The sequence below is a fragment of the Primulina eburnea genome, chromosome 2 (genome assembly GCF_022965805.1).
Source record: "Primulina eburnea isolate SZY01 chromosome 2, ASM2296580v1, whole genome shotgun sequence".
Classification (NCBI taxonomy): Eukaryota; Viridiplantae; Streptophyta; class Magnoliopsida; order Lamiales; family Gesneriaceae; genus Primulina; species Primulina eburnea.
The window spans coordinates 47,174,401-47,195,713 of NC_133102.1; the positions used below are offsets into that span (position 1 = coordinate 47,174,401).

The following is a 21,313-nucleotide window of genomic DNA, read 5'->3' on the forward strand; positions in this document are numbered from 1 at the left end:
GCGTTTCCTAATTTGACTCAGTTTAAGTTATCCTTTTGGAAGCTATAAACTTTTATCGTCAGCAAAAGGTATGGGGGCTTCGGGCCTATTCTCCAGAGGATTGCGATTCACCATTTTCAACTTCCAATTTTCCATGTAGGAATCATGCACAAGCAACCGATTAAGGTATAAGATAGATTTTTTTGTTCTAAACTAATTTGACACTTTTTGATTTCTTGAATTTTGCTTTTCGTTGGGCCTGGAAGCATGATTTGTTGGAATTTGCTCGTTGTTATTCTCTAGATTTGGTCTTGCGACGATTCTCGATCTGGGCATTCGAAATTTTGTTTGAAACTTTGCGGGTTTTGTGGTTTTTCCATTGATTCATTGATATGTTGAATCGGGTTGCTTGCATTATTAGATGTTATAATCTTGCTTTTGGAAAAAAAATGTCTTGGATTGAGCTGAATAATTTTTTAAACAAAAAAATAAGGGATTTTGGACTTTGTTTATTGTAATGATTGAATCAAATAGATTGTTCTTTTAAAGGTTATGTTTTTAATGGTGAAATATGTCTTAGATTGGTTTATATAATTGGGCTCAATTTCTGTAGATGTTCTCAATTTGATTTTTGAAAAATCTATGGTATTTTGATGAATGATTCTGGTATAGCCCGATAGACGCGAGCGGTGTCGATCTTACATCTAAAATGCAAGTCTAGTCTGAAAAAGTTGCCCTGGAATTAATTCCTTCCTCCGCCTCTTAAAGTATGGTTTGTTTGATATCTTCGGAACTTGGGAAAAAATGCCGTGCCGTCTTGTTGATTCTAATGGATGAAATATAAGTATATATATTTTGGCTTTGGGTAAGTTGGAATACAACAGAGTTTGATATTGGAATTTTACAGAGCAATCACAATGCAACATTTAATTATTCTTAAGAGCACGTGCTACTGAGTTTTCTTTGGGTTTTAGCTGATAAAATGATCTCGTGGCTTGTTTCCTGCAGGTGTCTTTGGCCTTTTTTTAGTTTGAAGAATGCCTTCTTCAAATAATCATGGCTCCCCTATGCCTTTTGCCTCATTTCGTCGTCCAATTTTGACTATTGGAAGTTATCCGGTTCATTCAGAAATGAACCATGATTCAAGTACTCAAAATCTTGATACATTTCAAAGTAAAGTTTTTACCTATTTTCACGACATTTCAGTGGTGGATGCTACTGAACTTCTTTCCATTTCATGGATATGCAAGCTTTTAGATGCCTTTTCTAGCTGCCTTGATCGTTTTCAAGCCATATTGACGAACGATAGAGGGCATCTCTTAAAGCCACCAGCAGATAGGATTGCTACTGAATTCTTTGACAGAGCTGTCAAAGCACTCGATATTTTCAATGCAACTCGTGATGGTATTGAGAGGATTCGAATATGGCAAAAACATTTGGAGATCGTTTTATGTGCCTTGGATACTCGACAGAGGATTCTGGGTGAAGCCCAGTTTCGTCGAGCAAGAAAAGCCTTGATGGATTTGGCATTCGTGATGATAGCTGAAAAGGATACAGGTTCTATGTTTTCTGACCGGAACCGATCTTTTGGACGTAAGGGAAAGGATAGTCATCATCAACGCTCATCGGGGCACTCACGGTCACTATCTTGGAGCGTACCTCATAATTGGTCAGCCTCAAAACAACTCCAGTTAATTGCAAATAACTTAATCCCTCCTCGTGGAAACGAAATAGAAGCAACAGATGGTCTGGCTACACTTTTCTTTACGATGAGTTTTATTCTCATGTTCGTCTTATGGGTCCTTGTCATGGAAATCCCTTGTCAAGACCGGGGCGTGCAGATTCATTTCACAATCCCTCGTAATTTTCCATGGAGCACACCATTTTTCTTGCTTCATAGTCGAATTATGGATGAATCAAAGAAAAGGGATCGTCGTCACTCAAATGGTTTACTAAAGGAAATACATCAAATCGAAAAGAACGTGCATCAGATCACAACCTTGGTAGATTCAGCTCAGTTCCCTTTATCAGCGGAAGTGAAAGAAGAAGTGAGGGCGAACGTGTACGAATTGTCATTAGTATGCGAAGCTTGTAAGAATGGATTGGATCCGTTTCAACGCCAGTTGAGGGACGTTTTTCGAAAGATTATGAACTGTCACACAGAAGGTCTCGAGGCCTTGGGCAAAGCTACCGAGCCTTAACATGTCAACTTATTATGCAGAGAAGAGTCGATGATGGAGCTGGTGGTTTCTTTCTCTACTGTACCTTGAAAAAATATTTGTCTATTGTATCATCGTTTTTGTTTTGTTTTTTATTTATTTAATATCAAAATAATTTTATTTTATAGTGTTGCTATGTTGATATTCTCATAAACTACTAAAGAATTCTTTTTTTTTAATCATTTTGCAAATATGGATACGAGGAAATTGATTAATATTATACAGATAAAAATATAAAAATTAATAATGCACATATTAATCTTCAAAATATATTTTATTTCAAGTAATACAAGGTATTTATTCTTCTCTAATATATATATATATATATAATAATAATAATAATAATAAATAAATAAATAAATAATATGTATATATATGGAGGTGTATTCCTCGTCTACCCTATGGCTTTGTTCATAAACATCGAAACCAAAGACCCAAATTTTCGAATTTGGGGCTCTTCAGCCGGGCGCCCTCTTTCAACCCTAGTTAGTGATTCTGGTCGCCAATCGAGATATACTCGCAATCCAGCTACATCGATTTTTTGTCGGATACACTTCTTTTTTAAACCTTAATCTTCCCAGCCTGCACAAGGGGATGGAATGCACGGGAGTTTAATATTTGTATCAACGATCCTCATTATGATTGATTAGAATGTTATTTTTGGCTGAAATAAATTACAGTAGCGCTTAACCTTGTACGATTAATTTGGTCTTTGCATTTCATCCACACTTTCATCCACACAAAATGAAAATGGAATGAAGAAGAGAGCCGTGGATCCGTTGCTGCTTGTATCAACAATCCCTGCATTGAATGATAATAATGCAATTTTTGGCTCAGAGGGTTTTCATTCCCAAGGTTTTATCCATAATTCTGTTCCATGGTCAATCCTCCATAGAGCCATCCTACGCCGCGGCATCCACTCTCTGGTTTACTAAAGTTGTATGCACTATTTTGGTTAACCACTCTCAGTCCCTTTCTGTTTTTGACTCTGATTATTTTCGCAAAAATTTGAATCCGTTCTTAGCTTTTGGCGTGATTCATCATTTAAGCTATAGATTGAAAGACCCAGAATCGGCATTTAGATTTTTTCAGTATTTGAGGATTAATCTGAATATCGTTCATTTGGAATCCACTTTTTATTTGCTTTTGAATTCACTTTGTCACATGGGTCTTCATGATTCTGCTAAATTAGTGTATGAGCACATGAAAGCTGATGGATTTTTTCCCCAAAACTCAACTTTGGATTTTCTCGTTTCGTCCTTTGTGAATGCTGGGAGATTTAAGATCGCAGAAGAAATTTTGATTGCAAAAGCTGAATTTTGTAGTGAGAAAGGGGAAATAGTTAGCTCCTTTGTACATAACAATTTTTTGAGCTTGTTAGTAGGTAGAGATCGGTTAGACGAGGCAGTTAGTTTCTTCAAAGGTCATATATTGAGATTACGGAGCTTTTGCCCTGACACTTGTAGTTTTAACATAGTAATGCGAGGATTATGCCAAGTTGGGAAAGTTGAGAAGGCTTTTGAATTTTTTAATGCCATGGAAAGTTTTGGTTGTCTCCCGGATCTTATCACTTATAATACCCTAATTAATGGGTTGTGTAGAGTTGGTAATGTGGACAGAGCTCAGTTGCTACTGAGAGAAGTTGAGTTCCATTGTGAGTTTTCACCGAACGTTGTGACTTACACATCAGTTATATCTGGCTATTGCAAAGCAGGTAGGATGGAGAAAGCTGCTACTCTTTTTGATGAGATGATTCAACGTGGAACTAGACCAAATTTGTTCACGTTTAATATTGTTATTGATGGTTTTAGCAAAAAGGGTGATTCAGACTCTGCATTAATGATGTATGAAAGAGTGCTCAATGGTGGCCTTAAACCCGATGTTGTCACGTTCACCTCTATTATTGATAGTCATTGTAGGACGGGAGATGTGGACAAAAGCATGAAGCTCTGGGATGAGATGAATAAGCGTCAGGTGTCTCCTAATGCATTTACATTTTCCATTCTAATTAATGCTCTGTGTAAGGCAAATAGATTAAACGAATCTCGGGATTTATTAAGGCAGTTGAACCTTAGAAAAGACGTTATCCCCTTGCCATTTATTTATAACCCTGTGATTGATGGGTTTTGTAAAGCTGGAAACCTCGATGAGGCAAATGCCATTGTTGCCGAAATGGAGGCAAAGGGGTGCATCCATGATAAGATGACATTTACCATTCTTATTCTGGGGCATTGTATGAAAGGGAGAACGTTTGAAGCTATAGACATATATAAAAAGATGTTGTCAGTGGGTTGTGCACCAGATAATATTACCATGAGTTCTTTGACTTCTTGCCTCAGAAAGGCAGGTATGGCGAGTGAAGCCAATGAAATAGAGCTATCTGCGTCAAACAGTACGAAGTCGGGTTCATTGGATAAAACCAAACATTTGATGAGTAACATGAATATTCCGGTTGCTGTTTAGTTCAAAAGTGGTATCTTGCTTGGTATTTGATTTGGGCTGTACAACTTACGAGGTCCTTCAATCAGAGAACGTTATTGAAGAAAAAAAAGGGTTGAATCTGTTTGTTGATGGCCCGAGTAGAGGTTATTTTTCTTTTTTAATGAAAGTATCTCTGTCTTCATGTTATCTCTTTAATCTGTGTAGTCTTATACTCCATGTCGATGCTAATCGATATTTGTTCTTTTGCCATCCCTAGTCCTCTATGATCAAACGAAATTGGTCTGTTGGTAGAACACAATGGGAGTAACTAAAGGAAAATGTGTTTGTTGAAAGAAAATATGTGAAGAGAATACTAGGACATAAATGCTCCTCGTTTAAAATTTAACGACAGCCATGTCCTTGTCATGACTAGAATCTTTTCTATAGCTATTGGCAAAGTTTTCTCGGCACACATCCTTGTTTTATAGTCAACCAGTAATTCTATCCCTACAACGAGCTACAATATTTTGTTCAATAATTGAAAACAATTTTGGGAAAGAAAATCAGATAATAGTGAAGGAAAAACTTGTGACTGTAGCTTCTACTCTATCGTGCTTTCTTATATATTGATCTCAGTTGTTCTAGTGATAAAGACATTGCTGGGAAAATAGTTGCGACCATAGTTACTGTTCTGTGGACTTATTGTTGTTCCGGTAACTAATGTGTCTTGACTTTACTTTTTGTTGCAATTTTATATGCTTTTGTAAGTGGGGCCTAAACATATTTTTGGGCACAAAAGTATTATTTATCTTTATCTTGTTCATGAGTGGTATTGCAGTGACTTGGAGTGATCCTATTCTGTATATTTATTTGGTTTTGTTTTTTTGTGCAAATGAATCGATTATGGAATCCTCATTCTACCAGATTTTTTGCTTGTTCTTGAGTTATAATATGCCTCATCTTGCTGCAGTTGGTGAAGCTACATGGATTGAACCTGTTTTCTATGTCTCGGTGCTGAACTTGTTGGTTCATTTTCCCGGGATGCATCAGAAAAAGATTGTGCTGTGAGTTTGTCTCGAGTATCTGATCTTCTTTTATACTGCCATGTGCAACTTCTTTCTAAAGAATTACTGTCTGCATACATTTGAATATGTTTTCTTTCTTTTAACAGATATTATTTCTATTCCATCTTCATATGTAACGAATGAGCATGATAACATGGTTCTGCCACATTGCCATGTTAGTGACTTAGTGTACACATTCTCAGATGCTGATGAAATATTTTATTTGAATTCTCTGTTCTATATTTTCTTGTTTACTTTGTCAAAGCATACATTGTGAGCTTAAGAGTTGATGTGTATGTTCTGTGCTCAAGTCCAGGTTCATAATAGCATAGGCTTTCATTGCACAAACACACAAGTGACGAATAGAGTTAAAGAAAATAAAATGTGAAAGGGTTAATATTATCTGGTATTATGTTATAATTCTGTTTCGGGGATGTATTAGCTCGGCCCGGGGCAAAGGAGAAGGGTTTTCTCGTGTTAAGGCGGGCTTAGTCTCTGGGATCAATCCTTTTACACAAGGATTGTATCACCTTTCATTTTCTTTTTAATAATATTAGTGCATTAGTGATCCTAACAACTTACTGCTTGTTCCTTACTCAAACCAGACGTGTTCTCCTCTATGAATTGTTTTCTGGTTTTAATTTGTTACAGCGCATGATTAAATTCTGTGTCGACCTGTGCAATTAAATATACTGTTAATGTGATGTGAGTACAATTTTTTGTTGGAATATAATTTTTTTCTTATATCTTGGTGTTCTTGTTTCCTACTATCTCCCTTGATTGAAAAGCTTTAGGAACAGTCTGTGTGATATTTCCTTGCTCTACCTGTGCCCACAAGTATCTTTAGTAGCGAGACATGCACTTCTACCCTACTTAAGTTTTGAACTTTCTGTTACATTTAATTATGTTGCAATTATTTACCAAATGCGCCCGCTTTCCTCCTCAAATAATCCAGTAATTCTCTTCCCTCCAGGTGCTAAGATCTCACAAATAGATTCCAATTCACAATCCAAAGCCTGGGCATCTAAGAATGTTAAAGTTGATTTTTCTCCAGTCGATTCTTCTTCTCTGTTTCAACGTGGCTACAGGAGCCTTGCTTTATGTCAAGTTGGTAGATGGAGATTAGGTCCCGTTTGCTTGAGTTTTGTAAGCGTATGCACAACAAAATTTAACGGGTACTGTGTGATCGGTGAGTTATTTATGTATCCATATCTGACAGTGGTAGAAATGAATATACCGGTGATGACCATTCTCATCCCAAATGGAGTTTTTTCTTGGTTAGTTGCGTTGTACTTTGTATTATATCACGGGTGTATTAAAAAAAGGTGGAGAAGTATCTGTAGTATCATGTACTGTGATTTGAAGAATCTGTTTCTCTTGTTGTGTTTAATTTAGTTTTCCTTTCAGAAGCGAAAATATTGGGTCGGAGTCGGTTCTATCAAAAAAGAACACTGAAGATGATAAATCGAGGAAATTTAGATGATGTCTCTGATATATAAACCAATTAAACAAAAAATAAATATCGTTACCTGTTGTTTATTTTGATTTATTCACTCACGTCCATATTCCATGACCCATGTTGTTAGTTCTACTTATTTTTATTTTAGTATATATAAATAAAAAAAAATATTATTATTTTTTCTTTGAAATCCTATAGTATATACAATTGTACATTCTACGATATTTATTATAAGACAATAAACATATTTATTCTCTTTTAAGAAGCATGGTAAATTCTATTTCCTCAAAATGTCCATTTCTTCTTGGATATCCATTAATAATATAATTTTATTATACTCAGTACAATTATTCAATAATTCAGTGGGATTCATTTTTTTTGTTTATAACGGTGCACTTTTAACCTTAAGGTAAAAATTTGTGCGAAATGGTATCACAAGTCGTATTTTGTGAAACAGATCTCTTATTTGGATCATCCATGAAAAATTATTACTTTTTATGTTAAGAGTATTATTATTTTTTATTATGAATATCGATAAGGTTGATCCGTCTCACAGATAAAAATTCGTCAAATCTTAAGAAAAGAAACGTTGTATGTGCTATATACTCATTAAAATATTTAATGCATGTTTTGAAAGTCGATATTTGTTCTCTCTTCTTTGGATTCCTGCCGAGTATTTTTCGTTTTGACTTACATAAGAGGTTTACGATTATAGTAAAAATAAAACAAAAAAGAAAAGAGTAGAGGAAGTGGGATTATATAATATAATAGGCAAAAACTTGTGTGAGACGGTCTCACGGGTCATATTTGTGAGACGGATCTCTTATTTGGGTCACTCATGAAAAAGTATTACTTTTTATGCTAAAAGTATTACTTTTTATTGTGAATATTGGTAAGGTTGATCCGTCTCACAGATTATGATCCGTGAGACGGTCTCACATGATACCTACTCAATATCTTTTACTATTTATTAAAGTTAAAGCATCTAATATTAACTGAATGGTGTCTTGGTCTGTTTTATAAACTACCTATTTTACCCTTCACACACACCACGTTCATAGGTTTCCTCCCACCAAATCAGACACTCTTCTTCTGTAGTAGCCCGAATTCCAAATTGGGTAATTAACGGATTAATGGTGATTAAGAAGGTTTAATGTGTAATTTTGACCGTGGTCATAATCGGACGGACCGAAGATGGTTCGGTAGCACCGAAGAGTTCGGACGATCCGAAGTGGGTTCGGTGGATCCGATCATGAGGTGTCAAGAGCCGATCGACACGTGGGAGTTCGGACGTTCCGAAGTGTAGGTTCGGTGGATCCGATCATGAGGTGTCAAGAGCTGATGGACACGTGGGAGTTCGGACGTTCCGAAGTGTAGGTTCGGTGGATCCGATCGTGAGGTGTCAAGAGCTGATGGACACGTGGGAGTTCGGACGTTCCGAAGTGGGTTCGGTGGATCCGAACATAGCCTATAAATAGTGCTCGGATTTCCTCATTTTGTATTGACAATCCTTGAGTTGTGTCTCATATTTGAGAGATTTGGAAGGTTTCTAGGGTTAGTTGCCGGTCGAGCGATAACCAAGAGCTGCCAGGATTGGTAGTGTAGCGACGCCTGAGTTACGAGGCAATCGACATCAAAGGGCTGTCGACGGACGAAGGTAAACCCTAAACCTTTGGTAGTACTGGTTTTGCTAGTATAGCATGGTAGTATTGTTCATTGGGTGCTTTTGATGCATAGGCTTGTTCTAGACCTGATTAGCGGTGTTGCGTAAGGCTAGGCTTGCTGTGATAGAGGTACGAAAGTACTATCCGAGATATCCTGGTTGAGTATACATTCTTATATGTGTTGCATGATTATGTGGTGCATTGATATATGTCATATGATGCATGCTATTATGTCACGTTTATTACTGCACGTTGCATTTCATGTTGAGCCGTATCTCCTTCGAGATAGCCTTTACTGTTGAGCTGTATCTCTTTCGAGATAAGCTATATATATATCTTGTGGGGCCGCTCAGCCCTGTCTTGTCTTGTGGACGCATGGACACCGAGAGTACACAGTGGCCGACGGGTCGGGAGGGCTTCGGTGATCCGGGACATTTTAGGTCCACGTCTGTTCTTGCAGTGGATGCAGTGACCCAGAGGTAGGACCGCGCGGCACTATCCACTTGGCGCCTCTAGACTGAGCATTTTGAGATCTTTTGTGACTCCTGTTTCTTGACTACCCTGGTATCATATCATAGCATGTGCATTTCATATAGGTTTGTATACTCATGCTTTTGTACTGGGCGTTCTTATCGCTCACGTCCTCGGTTTTGTTTATCTTGGACACCCCATTCCCACGGGGCAGGCCTCAGGTTGGACAGCTCGGGAAGAGCAGGAGGAGGACAGTGAGTATCTGGTTGGTTTAGTTTTCAGTACTATTCTTTTTCGATATGGTTGTACCGAATATATTTTGAGTTGTTCTGATTTCGATTGGGTTGTATAACTATCATTTGTTGGTATTTTCCGCTGTTATCTCTGATTATTATTAATTAAGTTAGTTGCATGCTTAGTTCTCAACTAGTAGGTGATTCTGGAACGGGTCACTACATCTTCGCTCCCAAACCAAAAGCCGCACAAAATCAGTGATTTCCCGTTTCTCCTCTTCTTCAATTTCAGAAAATTTGTCAAAACGTGATGAGCCAGTGGCATGCCAGCATGATGTCTCTTATCCAGAGGGATATTTGCCTCGGAAAGCTTTGAATACAGGTTCGATAGACATAGAAAACTCGAAGCCTGCCAAAGATTTCCCGTATACGGTATACCCTCGACCCTTTTCAGTTGGAATCAATCAAATGTTTAGACAATGGAGAATCTGTCATGGTATTGTTTTCTTTAAATTACTGGAAATTAGATAGATTGATGTTAATATTTTGTTCCAGTGCTAGATTTTGTTCAAAAAAATCTAATCGAAAATTTCAGAACCTTCGAAGTCAATTATATGATCGTCAATGCCGGATCCACGAAGAGTGAATTATCGGTGATGGTAGACCGCCGCAACATACGATTTGTTTGGATCTGAACTTGGATGATGTTCAAAGGAAACGGTTGTTATGGTGGATTATGGGCACGAGGAAGAGGGCAATGTCTCCTGAAGGTGAGGTATACATTTGTAAACGTACTGAAAGGTAAAAACGGTTTGCTGTCTACTTCTCCGTCAGCGGACTTTTCTTCTTTCGCGTATTCTCCATGACTCATATCCTTCCATGATTTTTCTCCCTTTTTCCAAGAATTCAACGTTTTTTCTTGCATATTATTCCCCAAGTTTTTCGCTCTGTATGATTTGGATCTGTTGGTTTTCTTGCTTCAATGATAAAAGATTTGATTAAAAAAACTAATATGGTTTTGAAGGTGATTCGCATACGTTTGTGCTGAACCGGTGTTTACTTTTCATTTTTTGAGTATTTGTTCATCTGGGAATTCAATTAATCTTGATTTAATTTGTGGAATCTTTTACTATTTTTTTGTTTTTTTGGGTATTTTCTTAACTGGGTTTCACGTGGGAACCAAAGAGACCGTGATAGAGAAAGGGCTCAAGCTCGGGGTACTGGTAAAGGCAAGCAAAAAGATGACGGGTTGACACCTGAACAGCGCCGCGAAAGGTATTTTTATTTTCTATGATTTTTAAAAATTTCAAGATTCGATTTTTTTTTTCATAGAAGGTTAGATGTTTTGATTATGGTCTGAGTTTCCACCATACTTTATTTTTATAGTTTTTGTTTAGTTTTAGGTTCATTAAGCATTGAGAGTGGAATTTTATTCCAATTATGGAGTGATTTGGTCAGTTTTGATTTTTTTTATTCCACCATGTCTTTTTTATGTAAGTTGACTCTGTCAGTGTTTGAAATTGGCTCTGTAATCATGTATTTGGAAATCTTAATGTAATGCTCTCCAGTTTGTGTGCCTTTGTTAATTAAATATAAACAATCCGAATTTTGTATGTAAAGCAGAGCCTCCAAGAATACACTAAGCCATCATACCATTTTATAATCGATGTTTTGTCTCTATTTTCACTCCATGATCCTTCAATGTATTTTTTTGTTGTTTTGAAGAACTTATTTAATCATTTAGTAGAGGTTATACTTCACATTAGTTTTGATAAATTATTATTTCATAGCAATATGTATTTATAATGTATCTGTGTGTGTTTACATAGGGACGCAAAGGCGCTTCAAGAAAAAGCAGCAAAAAAGGCGGGTCAGGCAGCATCAGGAGGTGGTGATACTGGAGGTAATAGCAACAAGAAATAGGATGCATCCTCTATTGATAACTTCCCCAATTTAATGTTTGATGCTATGTCATTGTTATCCTTTCTCAATAAGATTGTAAGAGCCGAATTTATACAGTTATTATATGAAAGATAATGGGTTGTTGGGAAACATTGTCTCTTTCCTATCTCGGTGAATTCACTTTTTTTTTAGTTTCTAAGATGATTTTGATATTTTGTTTGACGTAAGTCGAAGGAGTTTGATATCTTCATTAAGAGTGTGATTTATAAATTTGACAGTCAGTGTTAACTTTTCTGCTGAAAATATATGTGATATCTTCATTAAGAGTTTGATTTATAAATTTGACAGTCAGTGTTAACTTTTCTGCTGAAAGTATATATCTTCATCAAGAGTGTCATTTATAAATTTGACAGTCAGTGTTGTTAACTTTTCTGCTGAAAGTATATGTATTACGTTCTATTCAGCTGTTGGCTCGCAGTGTTTGTAAATTATACGAGAACATCTGGCCATTTATGAGATACAATATGGAATGCTTGATGAAAAGATCTAGCAGAGTTCTCATGTCAAAATCTGAACTTTTAATGATATATCATATTTTTTAGACAATTTTTTGAATATTTGTTTATTTATTTTACGTTGAAGTTCACATTAGATGATATTAAGGCTTCAAAAAATATGATTTCTTTATGATCAACACTTATATCATGTGAGGTAACAAATTGATTTTGAAATATTTATTTAAGTTTTGGAATCTCTTGCTTTTTATGGATCAAGCACAAATTTTTTTACAGTCATGGTGTGGTAAACTCATGAAAGTTTAATATATCTGCTTCATATATTCATAACACACGCAACGCGTGTGTCTCGGTGGCTAGTAATAATAATCCTTAGGCGGTGAATGGGAACTTTGTGTTAAATTACCTTAACACCCTCGGAAACATAATAGAAACTAAATACAAAAGTTCACAACAAAGCAAATCTTTCGTTCCTCATTGGCCACGGCCCTCCATGTTTCCATTTTTACCCCTCAAACACCCTCTATATAAATCATGTACATGTCCCCCAACTCCAAGAACAAGAGAAAACCCAGATGGAATTGAACCTCACAAAGCCGGAAATGGAAGCCGTTTTGCAGTTGATCAATCTCAGAACCAATACCTCCGGTGATTTTCGTTTCTTTTTGGTCAATTATCCGGGAGAAAACAATGAAGAAGAGAAGGGTTTTGATGAAGCTTTGCCCCGAAGAAACACAAGGTTCAGGTCAATTGCTGATATATACAAACAGACTGAGCCTTTGATCGAGAATCATGCTCGTAAAAGGGCAAGGATTTGAATTTTAAAGGGTGCCCACAAAATCTTTTGGGGGCAAGAATAATTAGTTCGAGTTTCTTTTAATTATGTCATATGCACACTTTAAGAATATGTAAATTTCATTTCTGCACTATATAATATGTACCCACTTTTTTGGAGTATAATTGTGTTATCATTTGCACAGTTTCTTTCTTTCTTTCTTTCTTTCTTTCTGTCTGTCTCTGCAGAACGATGATCATTCGTTTATTTTCACGAAGTTTTTGGAAGGGGGATTGAATCATGAAATGCTAATCAAATTCAATCCATGCAGTACAGGAGCAGTGCACGTTATAGTTTTTGTGTGTGTATCTTTGGAGAAGAAAATGTTGTAGCGAATACATTCTTTGACAGAAGACAATACGATGTTCTCATAGAAAATATATGATTGCTATGTACATGAATAGTCGAAATATATAGGTTGAATAAATGAGGAATTCGATCTAGTTTTAAATTACAGAAATATAGCTTGATCTTCGTATAAGCTGCTTTATCCGAGACGTTGTTCCCCTCTCATGTATATATTTTTGTCTTCAATAATAAGAGGCCCATCTTGTGTATGACGGCTCTTGGAACACATGCCCGCCCGAGCCATGCTTTTGAAAAAAACCAGCGTCACAAACTGTGGCTATAACAGTTCAAGAATGTCGGTATTTTAATATCAACTCTAATGCTTGAGTTTGGATTCGAGAGGAACTCTATGTTGAAATATTCATTACAAATATTTTATTATATATATTGTGCCAATTAATGATTGGCCCATCCGAAGTAAATTTGGTCAAATCCTTTAATAAAAATGTAATTGGTAAGTTTGTTTCTCTTTGTAATTTTGGTAAATTTTCGTACTTTTTTAGTAATTTTTCTGATATGATGTTAATTTGACGTCGATAAGATTCATAAATAATACGTTGTCAGGATTAAAACTCAATTTAGATCGCAAATCAAAACATATAGCTAGTTTTAGCAAATATTTTCAAGAATGTTAGCTGCACACGAAGTGAAGTGAGACCAAGAATCCGAAATCTGGCTCCGACATCACCCACGAACCATAATGCGACCCGGTCGTTCAGTGAAGCTTCGCTGAGAATATCAGCGGCGTTGGCTTGGATCAAGTGGGCGCTGCGGCCGAGGGGAATACCGAAGGTGAACCGGAACTCTTCGTAATTGATTCCCACGCACCTTGTTGTCGTAAAACCATTTGGTAGGAGTTTTTGTGATATAATAATTTCTTTCGATCCCAATATGGGTTAAAAGAATATAATAAAAGTTTTGATTAGTTGATAATAAAATATTTTTTCTGAATAAATTATTATCTATACACAAGATAATTACGAAGTTTTTTTTCCAGCATAATGGATTTATTAAAACAATGGAGACTTTTCATTAGGCACAGGCTTAATCCAAGCCCAAAATGAATTACCGTTGCTCCCTAATGTGTACGTCGGCCCAAAATATTATTAAAAAACTTTAAAAATTATAATTGCAATTATTCAATTTAGATTAGAAATTTTGAATTTAGAAATGTTCTCCAAGTATAGTTTCTAAAGAAAATTTGAGATATGTTTTTTTTTATGTTTTTAGAATAAAAAAAATGCGGGTTAAACGAATAATTAAAAGCTTTTTATAAAATATCTGTCCAAATAGATTTTTAATTAATTTTAACTATAAAATCGTTTTTCTCAATAGTTGTCCAAACTCCAAATACCTTTAATTTTCAACTGTAAAAAAGTTGTTTTGTTGAATAGTATTATAAACAAACGTGCTTTCCAAGTTTTAAAACATTTTATAAAAAAATTGTACAAAATATAAAAATATCTTATAAGTACATGTCCACACAAAGTCTAAACATAACCAATTTTACGTGTTGAACTGAATTAGACCACTTTATTATAAATAGGTCTCTTGTGAGACGGTCACGAATCTTTAAATGTAAGACGTGTCAATCCTACCGATATTCACAATAAAAAGTAATATTCTTAGCATAAAAAGTAATATTTTTCATGAATGACCCAAATAAGATATATGTCTCACAAAATACGACTCATGAGACCGTCTCACACAAGTTTTTGACATTTATTAATATCTTATAATTACTGGAGTAATGATTAATTTATTTTCAATTAAAATTCGTCCACTTCCATATGTGAATAATAATCAAATTTAGGGGCGACAACTACTATTGGATAAATAATTTATCATTATTTGTAATCACTTTTTCGTTATAATGACTGAAATGACCATTACGCCCTTGCGTAAGGATAATAACATTATCATTTATCCATATAATTCATTGTTTAATCAATCAAATCGAACATAATATTATTATTCTATAATATAGTTTTCTACATACTATCCAATTTATTTATCGATATAAATTCATCAATCGAAGTAAAGCTACGTGCCTAATTTCTAGAAATATATAATGTGTATATGATTCAAATTAAATCGTTACATAGGAAACACGACTGTTTGGCGCCGTGCTATGCCTATCCATACCGTCCTAAACCAAGTGTTTGAACCATCATTTATATATTCCCACTTAAATAACATTAATTGGACCAGAAATAATATAATTATCAGCTTAATTGAAATTAGTTATCGATCAAATTCCATATCCTTTAATTATTTAATTAGTATATACTAAAACAAATTAATAACTCACCAAAACAACCTATGTTTTTCCTAGACCATATATGCAAATAACTATATTTAATTCACATATATGTGAATTAAATATAGAATATTCAACTGAGTATCGATCTTTGCATTAAAAAAAATGGAAATAAATTATTAATTCGGTTCAATATAATAATATATATAATTAAGTGATTATAAAAAATGGAAATAAATTAAATTTTATATAACTAAAACAATTAACTTTCAAATCCATATTTCCTTGGGAAGATGACTAAAAAAATAATTGAACAAACTCTTTAATCCTTCGAGTTCTTGAAGTTTTACAACAGTCAAGGCTTCACATGGAACCTTCATATATCTGACAAAACAAAAGTAAAATCACATAAAAAAAAATTAGTAATTTTAATTTTTCACTCTAGCTAACAAAGTGCGTGTGTTATATAATTGATTATCACATGATCTACGTACGACAACTAAACCTTGTCTATGTTGAGCCTGCCCTTCGACGCTGGTCCCAAATCCACTAGTTTTTCTTCAGACCAATGCTCCCAACAAATCTAAGCTTCTTTTATGAAGTGTTGCTTGATTCTAGAACCCAAGTGTTTTTCTTGGGGCTACCGCTGCCGCCGTCGCTTTTGTCCCCATGTCGATGAACTAAAGGATCGGGTGGTGTGGACTGACTCATTGCTTGGCTTTCTTTATTAATGAGTGAGGATATGGCTGCTGCAACAGCAACCCTAAACTTCGGATCAGCGGCAATCGCACTCACATTTTCAGCCAGCGAAGATTTGTTAGCCACCTCATATGTTTTGGACCCCATTTCGTCTACTAACTTATTCGGGTTCGAAAAGTACTGGTTCATCAGTGTATTCCCATTGAAGTTACCTTGTTTTGGCATCCAAGAATAGCCTAGCTGTGCCATGGGATTTGAAGAACTGGCATTGTTTGTGAGATCAAGAACAATGCCCTTGTTAGGGTCAAGAAAATTATTGTTCATGGATCTAATTAGGTTTGGGTTGTTATAAGGAGATGAGGGGTTTATTAGATGAGGGTTTGTGAGGTTGGGGAACTGGTAATGCACTTGGTCGTTGAAAGGCGATGATAGAACCGATGCATCGGAGAATGGGTTACTTGGATCTAATAACATGAAAGAAGCAGCTGCGGCCGATGCTGTCGATGCCATTGCCGTTGCACCTACAGGAAGTGGATGATTGTGTGTTCCTTCGTACGTCGTGATCAGTATCGACATGTCTTCCAAACACCTTTGGACCTAATCACATTCAAGATTAATATTCAAAAAGTTAAATTGTGATCGATCAATATATATGTCGAAAAATCGACAAGTGGATTAGCTATAACTTCTTAGCATACCTGTTTTCTTACTGGACATCCGGGTGATACAGTGCAACGATAATATGCTCGAGGGCAAGGGTTCCCTTTCGATATTTTTTGCCCATATTTTCTCCATTGACATCCATCGTTCATCTAATACATTTCAAACCAAATTTATACCAATCAGTTACATTCTATCAGTTTATTAAATATACACATAACCAATTAATGTGTAATAACAGAACCAAAATTTTCACGAGAAAGTAAAAGAATCTAAAGTTTAGATATAATAGGCTGGGAAAAAAATAATTTAAAAAATGGAAAGAGACGATTAAAATTTCATGAATATATACTTACATAAGAACGTACATATATATAAAACTTATGATCAATTCAACCAGATAACAGAACTTCGAACTCACCGTGGCTGATTCACATCTTGCTCTAACAGAAACCCTAGCTCTTTTATTAGGTGGTAAATTGATATTGCTCATAATTCCAGGCAAGCTGTTGCTTTGTACTTGACCTTGCGTCGTCCTAACTCCCGTGTTATCTTCTCTATTTCCTTTTCTTTCAACTTCTTCTCCGAACTCGTGTTTGCTAGAATCAACCTTGATCCTTAATGACAACCCTAATTCGTCGCTTTCTTTAGCATCATCGTCTTCTCTTGAAGAAGATAAAATCGATTGGTTGCTCATTATATCAACAATTCTTGGGCTTCTGTTCGAATCCTCATTCGGGTCTTCGTTGTTGTTTCCATTGAGTGATAGAATTAACTTTGGATCCTACGTACATATTTGATTTTAGTACAAAGTTCAACAACATATAATATATATATACATAATGGTAAAATTAAATTAATCTGATCACCTTTTTCTGATTATTTTGTTGTACAATAGCAAATTTGGATTGCAGATCGCTGTAATCTTTCAGTGTTCTCTCCACAGCTTCCTTCAATTTCTTGTTCTCCCCCTTCAAGCGATTCATCTGCTTCTGCAAACTTGACAGCTGGGGAAAGTTTACAGTTTCAATTTTATATATCCATATCTTCCAGTTATTATTTCATTTCAAGAGAAGCAGAATTTGTATATGGATGATATATAGAGGTGTACAAATTAAACTACACATATAAAACAAATTACGGGAAAATAAAAGTTGAGTCATCAAATAAAAATATTTTCAAGATTCAATTGATCTATTTCTAAAATATAGATTTTACATTAGATGTGTTCAATACATTTTCCAAATGAATTTCCGTCCATCGAGAATCCATTCTCATACCTTCTTTGTAAGAAATTAATATACATGTATGTATGTGTCTATATATATATATACATGTATGTATGTATCTATATATATATATACATACATACATGTATATAGTAGCTAGGAACTATGAAGTCGATATTATTTCAGTACCTCATCTGTAATAAAACCCTTATCAGCACCCTCTTGAAGATGGCGATCTTCGGCTTCTCGTAGCTTCGATTCGTCGACTTCTGAAATCGGGATGTCTTGTTCTTGTGAGTCTAATAACTTGAGGGACAGATCAATCTCCATGGATTCACTTTCTTCTTCTGCTCTTGCCGTATAATATATAAATAAATAATATATATTGCAAAATTTCTACTGTTGTTTCTTATAGCTGGCTAGATAAAAATGGTTTTTTCTTAGGCACCAAAGTCAATTCCCTCGTCTGAAATTAAACGAAGGAGGAGGCAGCTGCAGCAGTACTATAGTAGTATAATTAGAGATGTAATTAAGGACGCATCTAAGTTTTGACTTTTATCTTTGAATTCTTAATTAATATTGGATTAATTAATACTAAACTAACGGGATAATCTTATTAATAATCAATTAAAGTATTTTACAGTCTTTGTGAAATGACAAGAAAGTCCTTTAATTAACTAAAAGGGCAGATCCAATATATTATTAATTGTTTTACCAACAATATATAAAAACTTCACAGACATATTTATATTATTTTTAAAAAAAATAAACTGTGAAAATAGTACGTACCAAGAAAAAGTTGAGAGTTCAGTCCACGGACCATTTATTAACTCGACGCATTCATTTTTTTTCCCATTTTATCTTATTTTTTAAAAGATTTAAACATGCTGACCAAGTTCATTATTATTTTTGTCTTGTATATTTTTTTATTTGTAATTTTGATCATCTATATTTTTATTATTGCCTTTGTTGTTAATAAAGCAGCACCAAGCTTAATATTTGAGGATATTTTTTCTTTTTAGTATTATTCAATTATTATTTGAAAATGGTTGAAAAACTAGCTAGTCTAGAGGTCGTTTGAACAAGCCTGAATGTCAAATAGGTTCGAGGATCCCCAAATGAGTTAAACCTTCTCTTTTCAAAACTTTATAAAATTCAAAATAGAAATAATTCCTTCTCTGGCTTTATAAAAAAAAATCATGTATGCTTATTTATATGTGCTTGTCTTTTTATACGTATATATGAAATTTTGGGAGCCTCGTAGATGCTGCAAGATTTTCACATAAACATCTTGTGAAATATCACATCATTCGTCTTCTCACACACATTTTTAGATTTCGAGATACATACTTTATTAAATACTTCCACGATGTTCATATTAATATCTTGTGACGCTCATTATTTCAACATATCAAAATTATATATATATATAATTATTATAATCGAGCTTACTTATGGTATCAATTATATATATACATATATAAAAATATTTTGAAATAGAGAGAGGTGACATGATCTTATAATAGAATAAGAAAACCTAAAAATTGAAAGAGGGACCTTGCTTGTGATCAGATCTAGAAAATGTCAACTGGAAGACCTCCACTCCTCCCTATTGCGAATCTATTTATTCATATCTTATTCTTCGATTTTTCCACCACTTCGTCCCATGTTGTAACTTATACGAATTTGATTCTTATTATTAATTAGCTTCCTATTATTTTAATACATGATAATTATATTTATATTTTTTGTGACAAATTAATAATAAAGTTAGTGTTCATTCATTGCCACACGTCAATGGTGGGTGTCAAAAATAATCTTTAATTTTATTTTATTTTATTTTTTCTACTTTCTTTACAGAGTTTAATTAATTGCCACACGTCAACGGTTTACCTTATTTATTTTTCTTCGAACTTTTAGAAAGTTAAAATTATTATTAAAAAAAATGTTAATGCTGTCTTAATTTTTTCTTCTCCCTATTTTTAATAACAGAGAGGTTTCTCGTCCCAAACTTTGAATTAATTTGATATCGGATGAAGTGTAAGTAGTCGATTTGTGTTGTTTAGTCGACTAAAGATAAAGTGGATGATACAACTTTAGAAGTTCAACGGAGTCTTGCATCGACCAGGTTTCACAAGCTGGGATACACATTAAATTAACTAATAAAATACGCATCGATCCATATTGTGCGTGCATAATGTTTACAAATCACATGGTTTGTAGTTCATCTGACACCAAAATCTCAAATTTAAGATAAGATCTTATATTCGTGTCTCGTTTTCGACTCACAAAGGAAAAATAATAATTTGTGTATTCTTTATTGATATTTAGATGTAACCACTCGATTTTTTTTGATTAAAAAACGAGGATCGAAATTAATTAATTCGGGAAAAAATGCTAACAAAATTGAGTTGCTTCCAAATCTGATTGGATGGATCCAATATCTGACTTTTTTGGGTGACGAGTTGACGTGGAAGAGCAACCGTCGCCGCAGGTAATTCTCTCGACTTTGGTTATTCATTAAGAAAACACACTAAACAACAATTAATTATTTAAATATTCAACAGCGATCAATTAGAAATATATATATTTATATATATATATATATATGTGTGTGTGTGTGTGTGTATATAACCCCAAAGTATCTCGTCTTTAATTAACATGCTAAAACAAACACTTTAGTTTAATTTCTTTGCAAAAAACTTGTGTGAATCGATCTCGCGGGTCGTATTTTGTGAGACAGATATTTTATTTGGGTCATCCATAAAAAATTTTATTTTTTATACTAATAGTATTACTTTTTATTTGAATATCGGTATGGTTGATTTATTTCACAAATAAATATTTATGAGACCGTCTCACAAGAGATCTACTTAATTTTTTTAACCACAGGATTTCCGTATATATATACACACACATGAAAATTTATATTTTTGATCATTTAACTTGCATTATTATCATATTATCGGTCAATTTATATTCTTATACAAGTAATGTGACATGAGAATTGCAAATCGCATGCATGTGCAAATTGTAACAAACATGTTTTATTTTAAGAATTTCAAACTCATTTTTCAGATATTTCGAAAATCGCTTCCAGTGAAAAGACAACTTTATTTTTTATTTTTATCGAACTATTGGTATATTATCTATTTTTATTCTCAAAAATTGAATATGTATGAAATGTTTGCAAAACTACTCTAAATTAAGTTGTCTTATAAAATTAGACCAAAGAGATGATATATATCAACCAATACTATAAAATAATAGAAAAATAAAACTAAAGTTACTCTTTTCATTGTCCAAATTAATTTTAAATAAATTGTTAAATTAATTTTAGATAAAAAAAATACAA

At 34.2% G+C, this 21,313-nt stretch overlaps 3 protein-coding genes and 1 long non-coding RNA gene across 11 annotated transcripts; 3 read left to right on the forward strand and 1 right to left on the reverse strand.

The window, feature by feature from the left end:
* Positions 1-1,016: 1,016 nt before the first annotated feature.
* Positions 1,017-2,180, forward strand: LOC140824400 (protein ROH1D-like). Its single transcript, XM_073185990.1, has one exon. The coding sequence runs from the start codon at positions 1,017-1,019 to the stop codon at positions 2,178-2,180; it is 1,164 nt and encodes a 387-aa protein (XP_073042091.1).
* Positions 2,181-2,583: 403 nt separating this feature from the next.
* On the forward strand, positions 2,584-7,067 carry LOC140823871 (uncharacterized). 6 transcript variants are annotated; one of them, XM_073185437.1, is made up of 4 exons: positions 2,584-5,332; positions 5,590-5,683; positions 5,791-5,858; positions 6,657-7,067. In XM_073185437.1, exon 1 carries the CDS (start codon positions 3,009-3,011, stop codon positions 4,659-4,661), a length of 1,653 nt encoding a protein of 550 aa, XP_073041538.1. In that variant the 5' UTR covers positions 2,584-3,008; the 3' UTR covers positions 4,662-5,332; positions 5,590-5,683; positions 5,791-5,858; positions 6,657-7,067. The 6 variants fall into 6 exon arrangements, with proteins under 6 accessions (XP_073041538.1, XP_073041537.1, XP_073041535.1 ...); XM_073185436.1 differs by having other exon boundaries at positions 2,584-4,783; XM_073185434.1 differs by having other exon boundaries at positions 2,584-5,683.
* Positions 7,068-10,384: 3,317 nt separating this feature from the next.
* LOC140824844 (uncharacterized) lies at positions 10,385-11,916 on the forward strand. Its single transcript, XR_012116468.1, has 3 exons — positions 10,385-10,785; positions 11,340-11,693; positions 11,761-11,916. It is a non-coding gene; the product is annotated as an uncharacterized lncRNA (long non-coding RNA).
* Positions 11,917-15,585: 3,669 nt separating this feature from the next.
* Positions 15,586-18,433, reverse strand: LOC140824845 (probable WRKY transcription factor 9). 3 transcript variants are annotated; one of them, XR_012116470.1, is made up of 6 exons: positions 18,148-18,433; positions 17,599-17,736; positions 17,151-17,513; positions 16,768-16,881; positions 15,876-16,666; positions 15,586-15,754 (listed from the first exon to the last, which is right to left on the reverse strand). XR_012116470.1 is itself a non-coding variant. In XM_073186388.1 (5 exons), the coding sequence occupies exons 1-5, from the start codon at positions 18,286-18,288 to the stop codon at positions 15,965-15,967; spliced, it is 1,458 nt and encodes a 485-aa protein (XP_073042489.1). In that variant the 5' UTR covers positions 18,289-18,433; the 3' UTR covers positions 15,784-15,964. The 3 variants fall into 3 exon arrangements, 1 of the variants encoding a protein (XP_073042489.1); XR_012116469.1 differs by having other exon boundaries at positions 15,865-16,666; XM_073186388.1 differs by lacking the exon at positions 15,586-15,754 and having other exon boundaries at positions 15,784-16,666.
* Positions 18,434-21,313: the final 2,880 nt, after the last annotated feature.

Coding starts and splice junctions, on each gene's coding strand:
- LOC140824400 (XM_073185990.1), top strand. CDS start 1,017: ATGCCTTCTTCAAATAATCATGGCTCCCCTATGCCTTTTGCCTCATTT.
- LOC140823871 (XM_073185434.1), top strand. CDS start 3,009: ATGATAATAATGCAATTTTTGGCTCAGAGGGTTTTCATTCCCAAGGTT.
- LOC140824845 (XM_073186388.1), bottom strand. CDS start 18,288: ATGGAGATTGATCTGTCCCTCAAGTTATTAGACTCACAAGAACAAGAC. Junction 17,514..17,598: donor AACAAAATAATCAGAAAAAG/GTGATCAGATTA, acceptor ATATGTACGTAG/GATCCAAAGTTAATTCTATC. Junction 16,667..16,767: donor GATGTCCAGTAAGAAAACAG/GTATGCTAAGAA, acceptor GAATGTGATTAG/GTCCAAAGGTGTTTGGAAGA.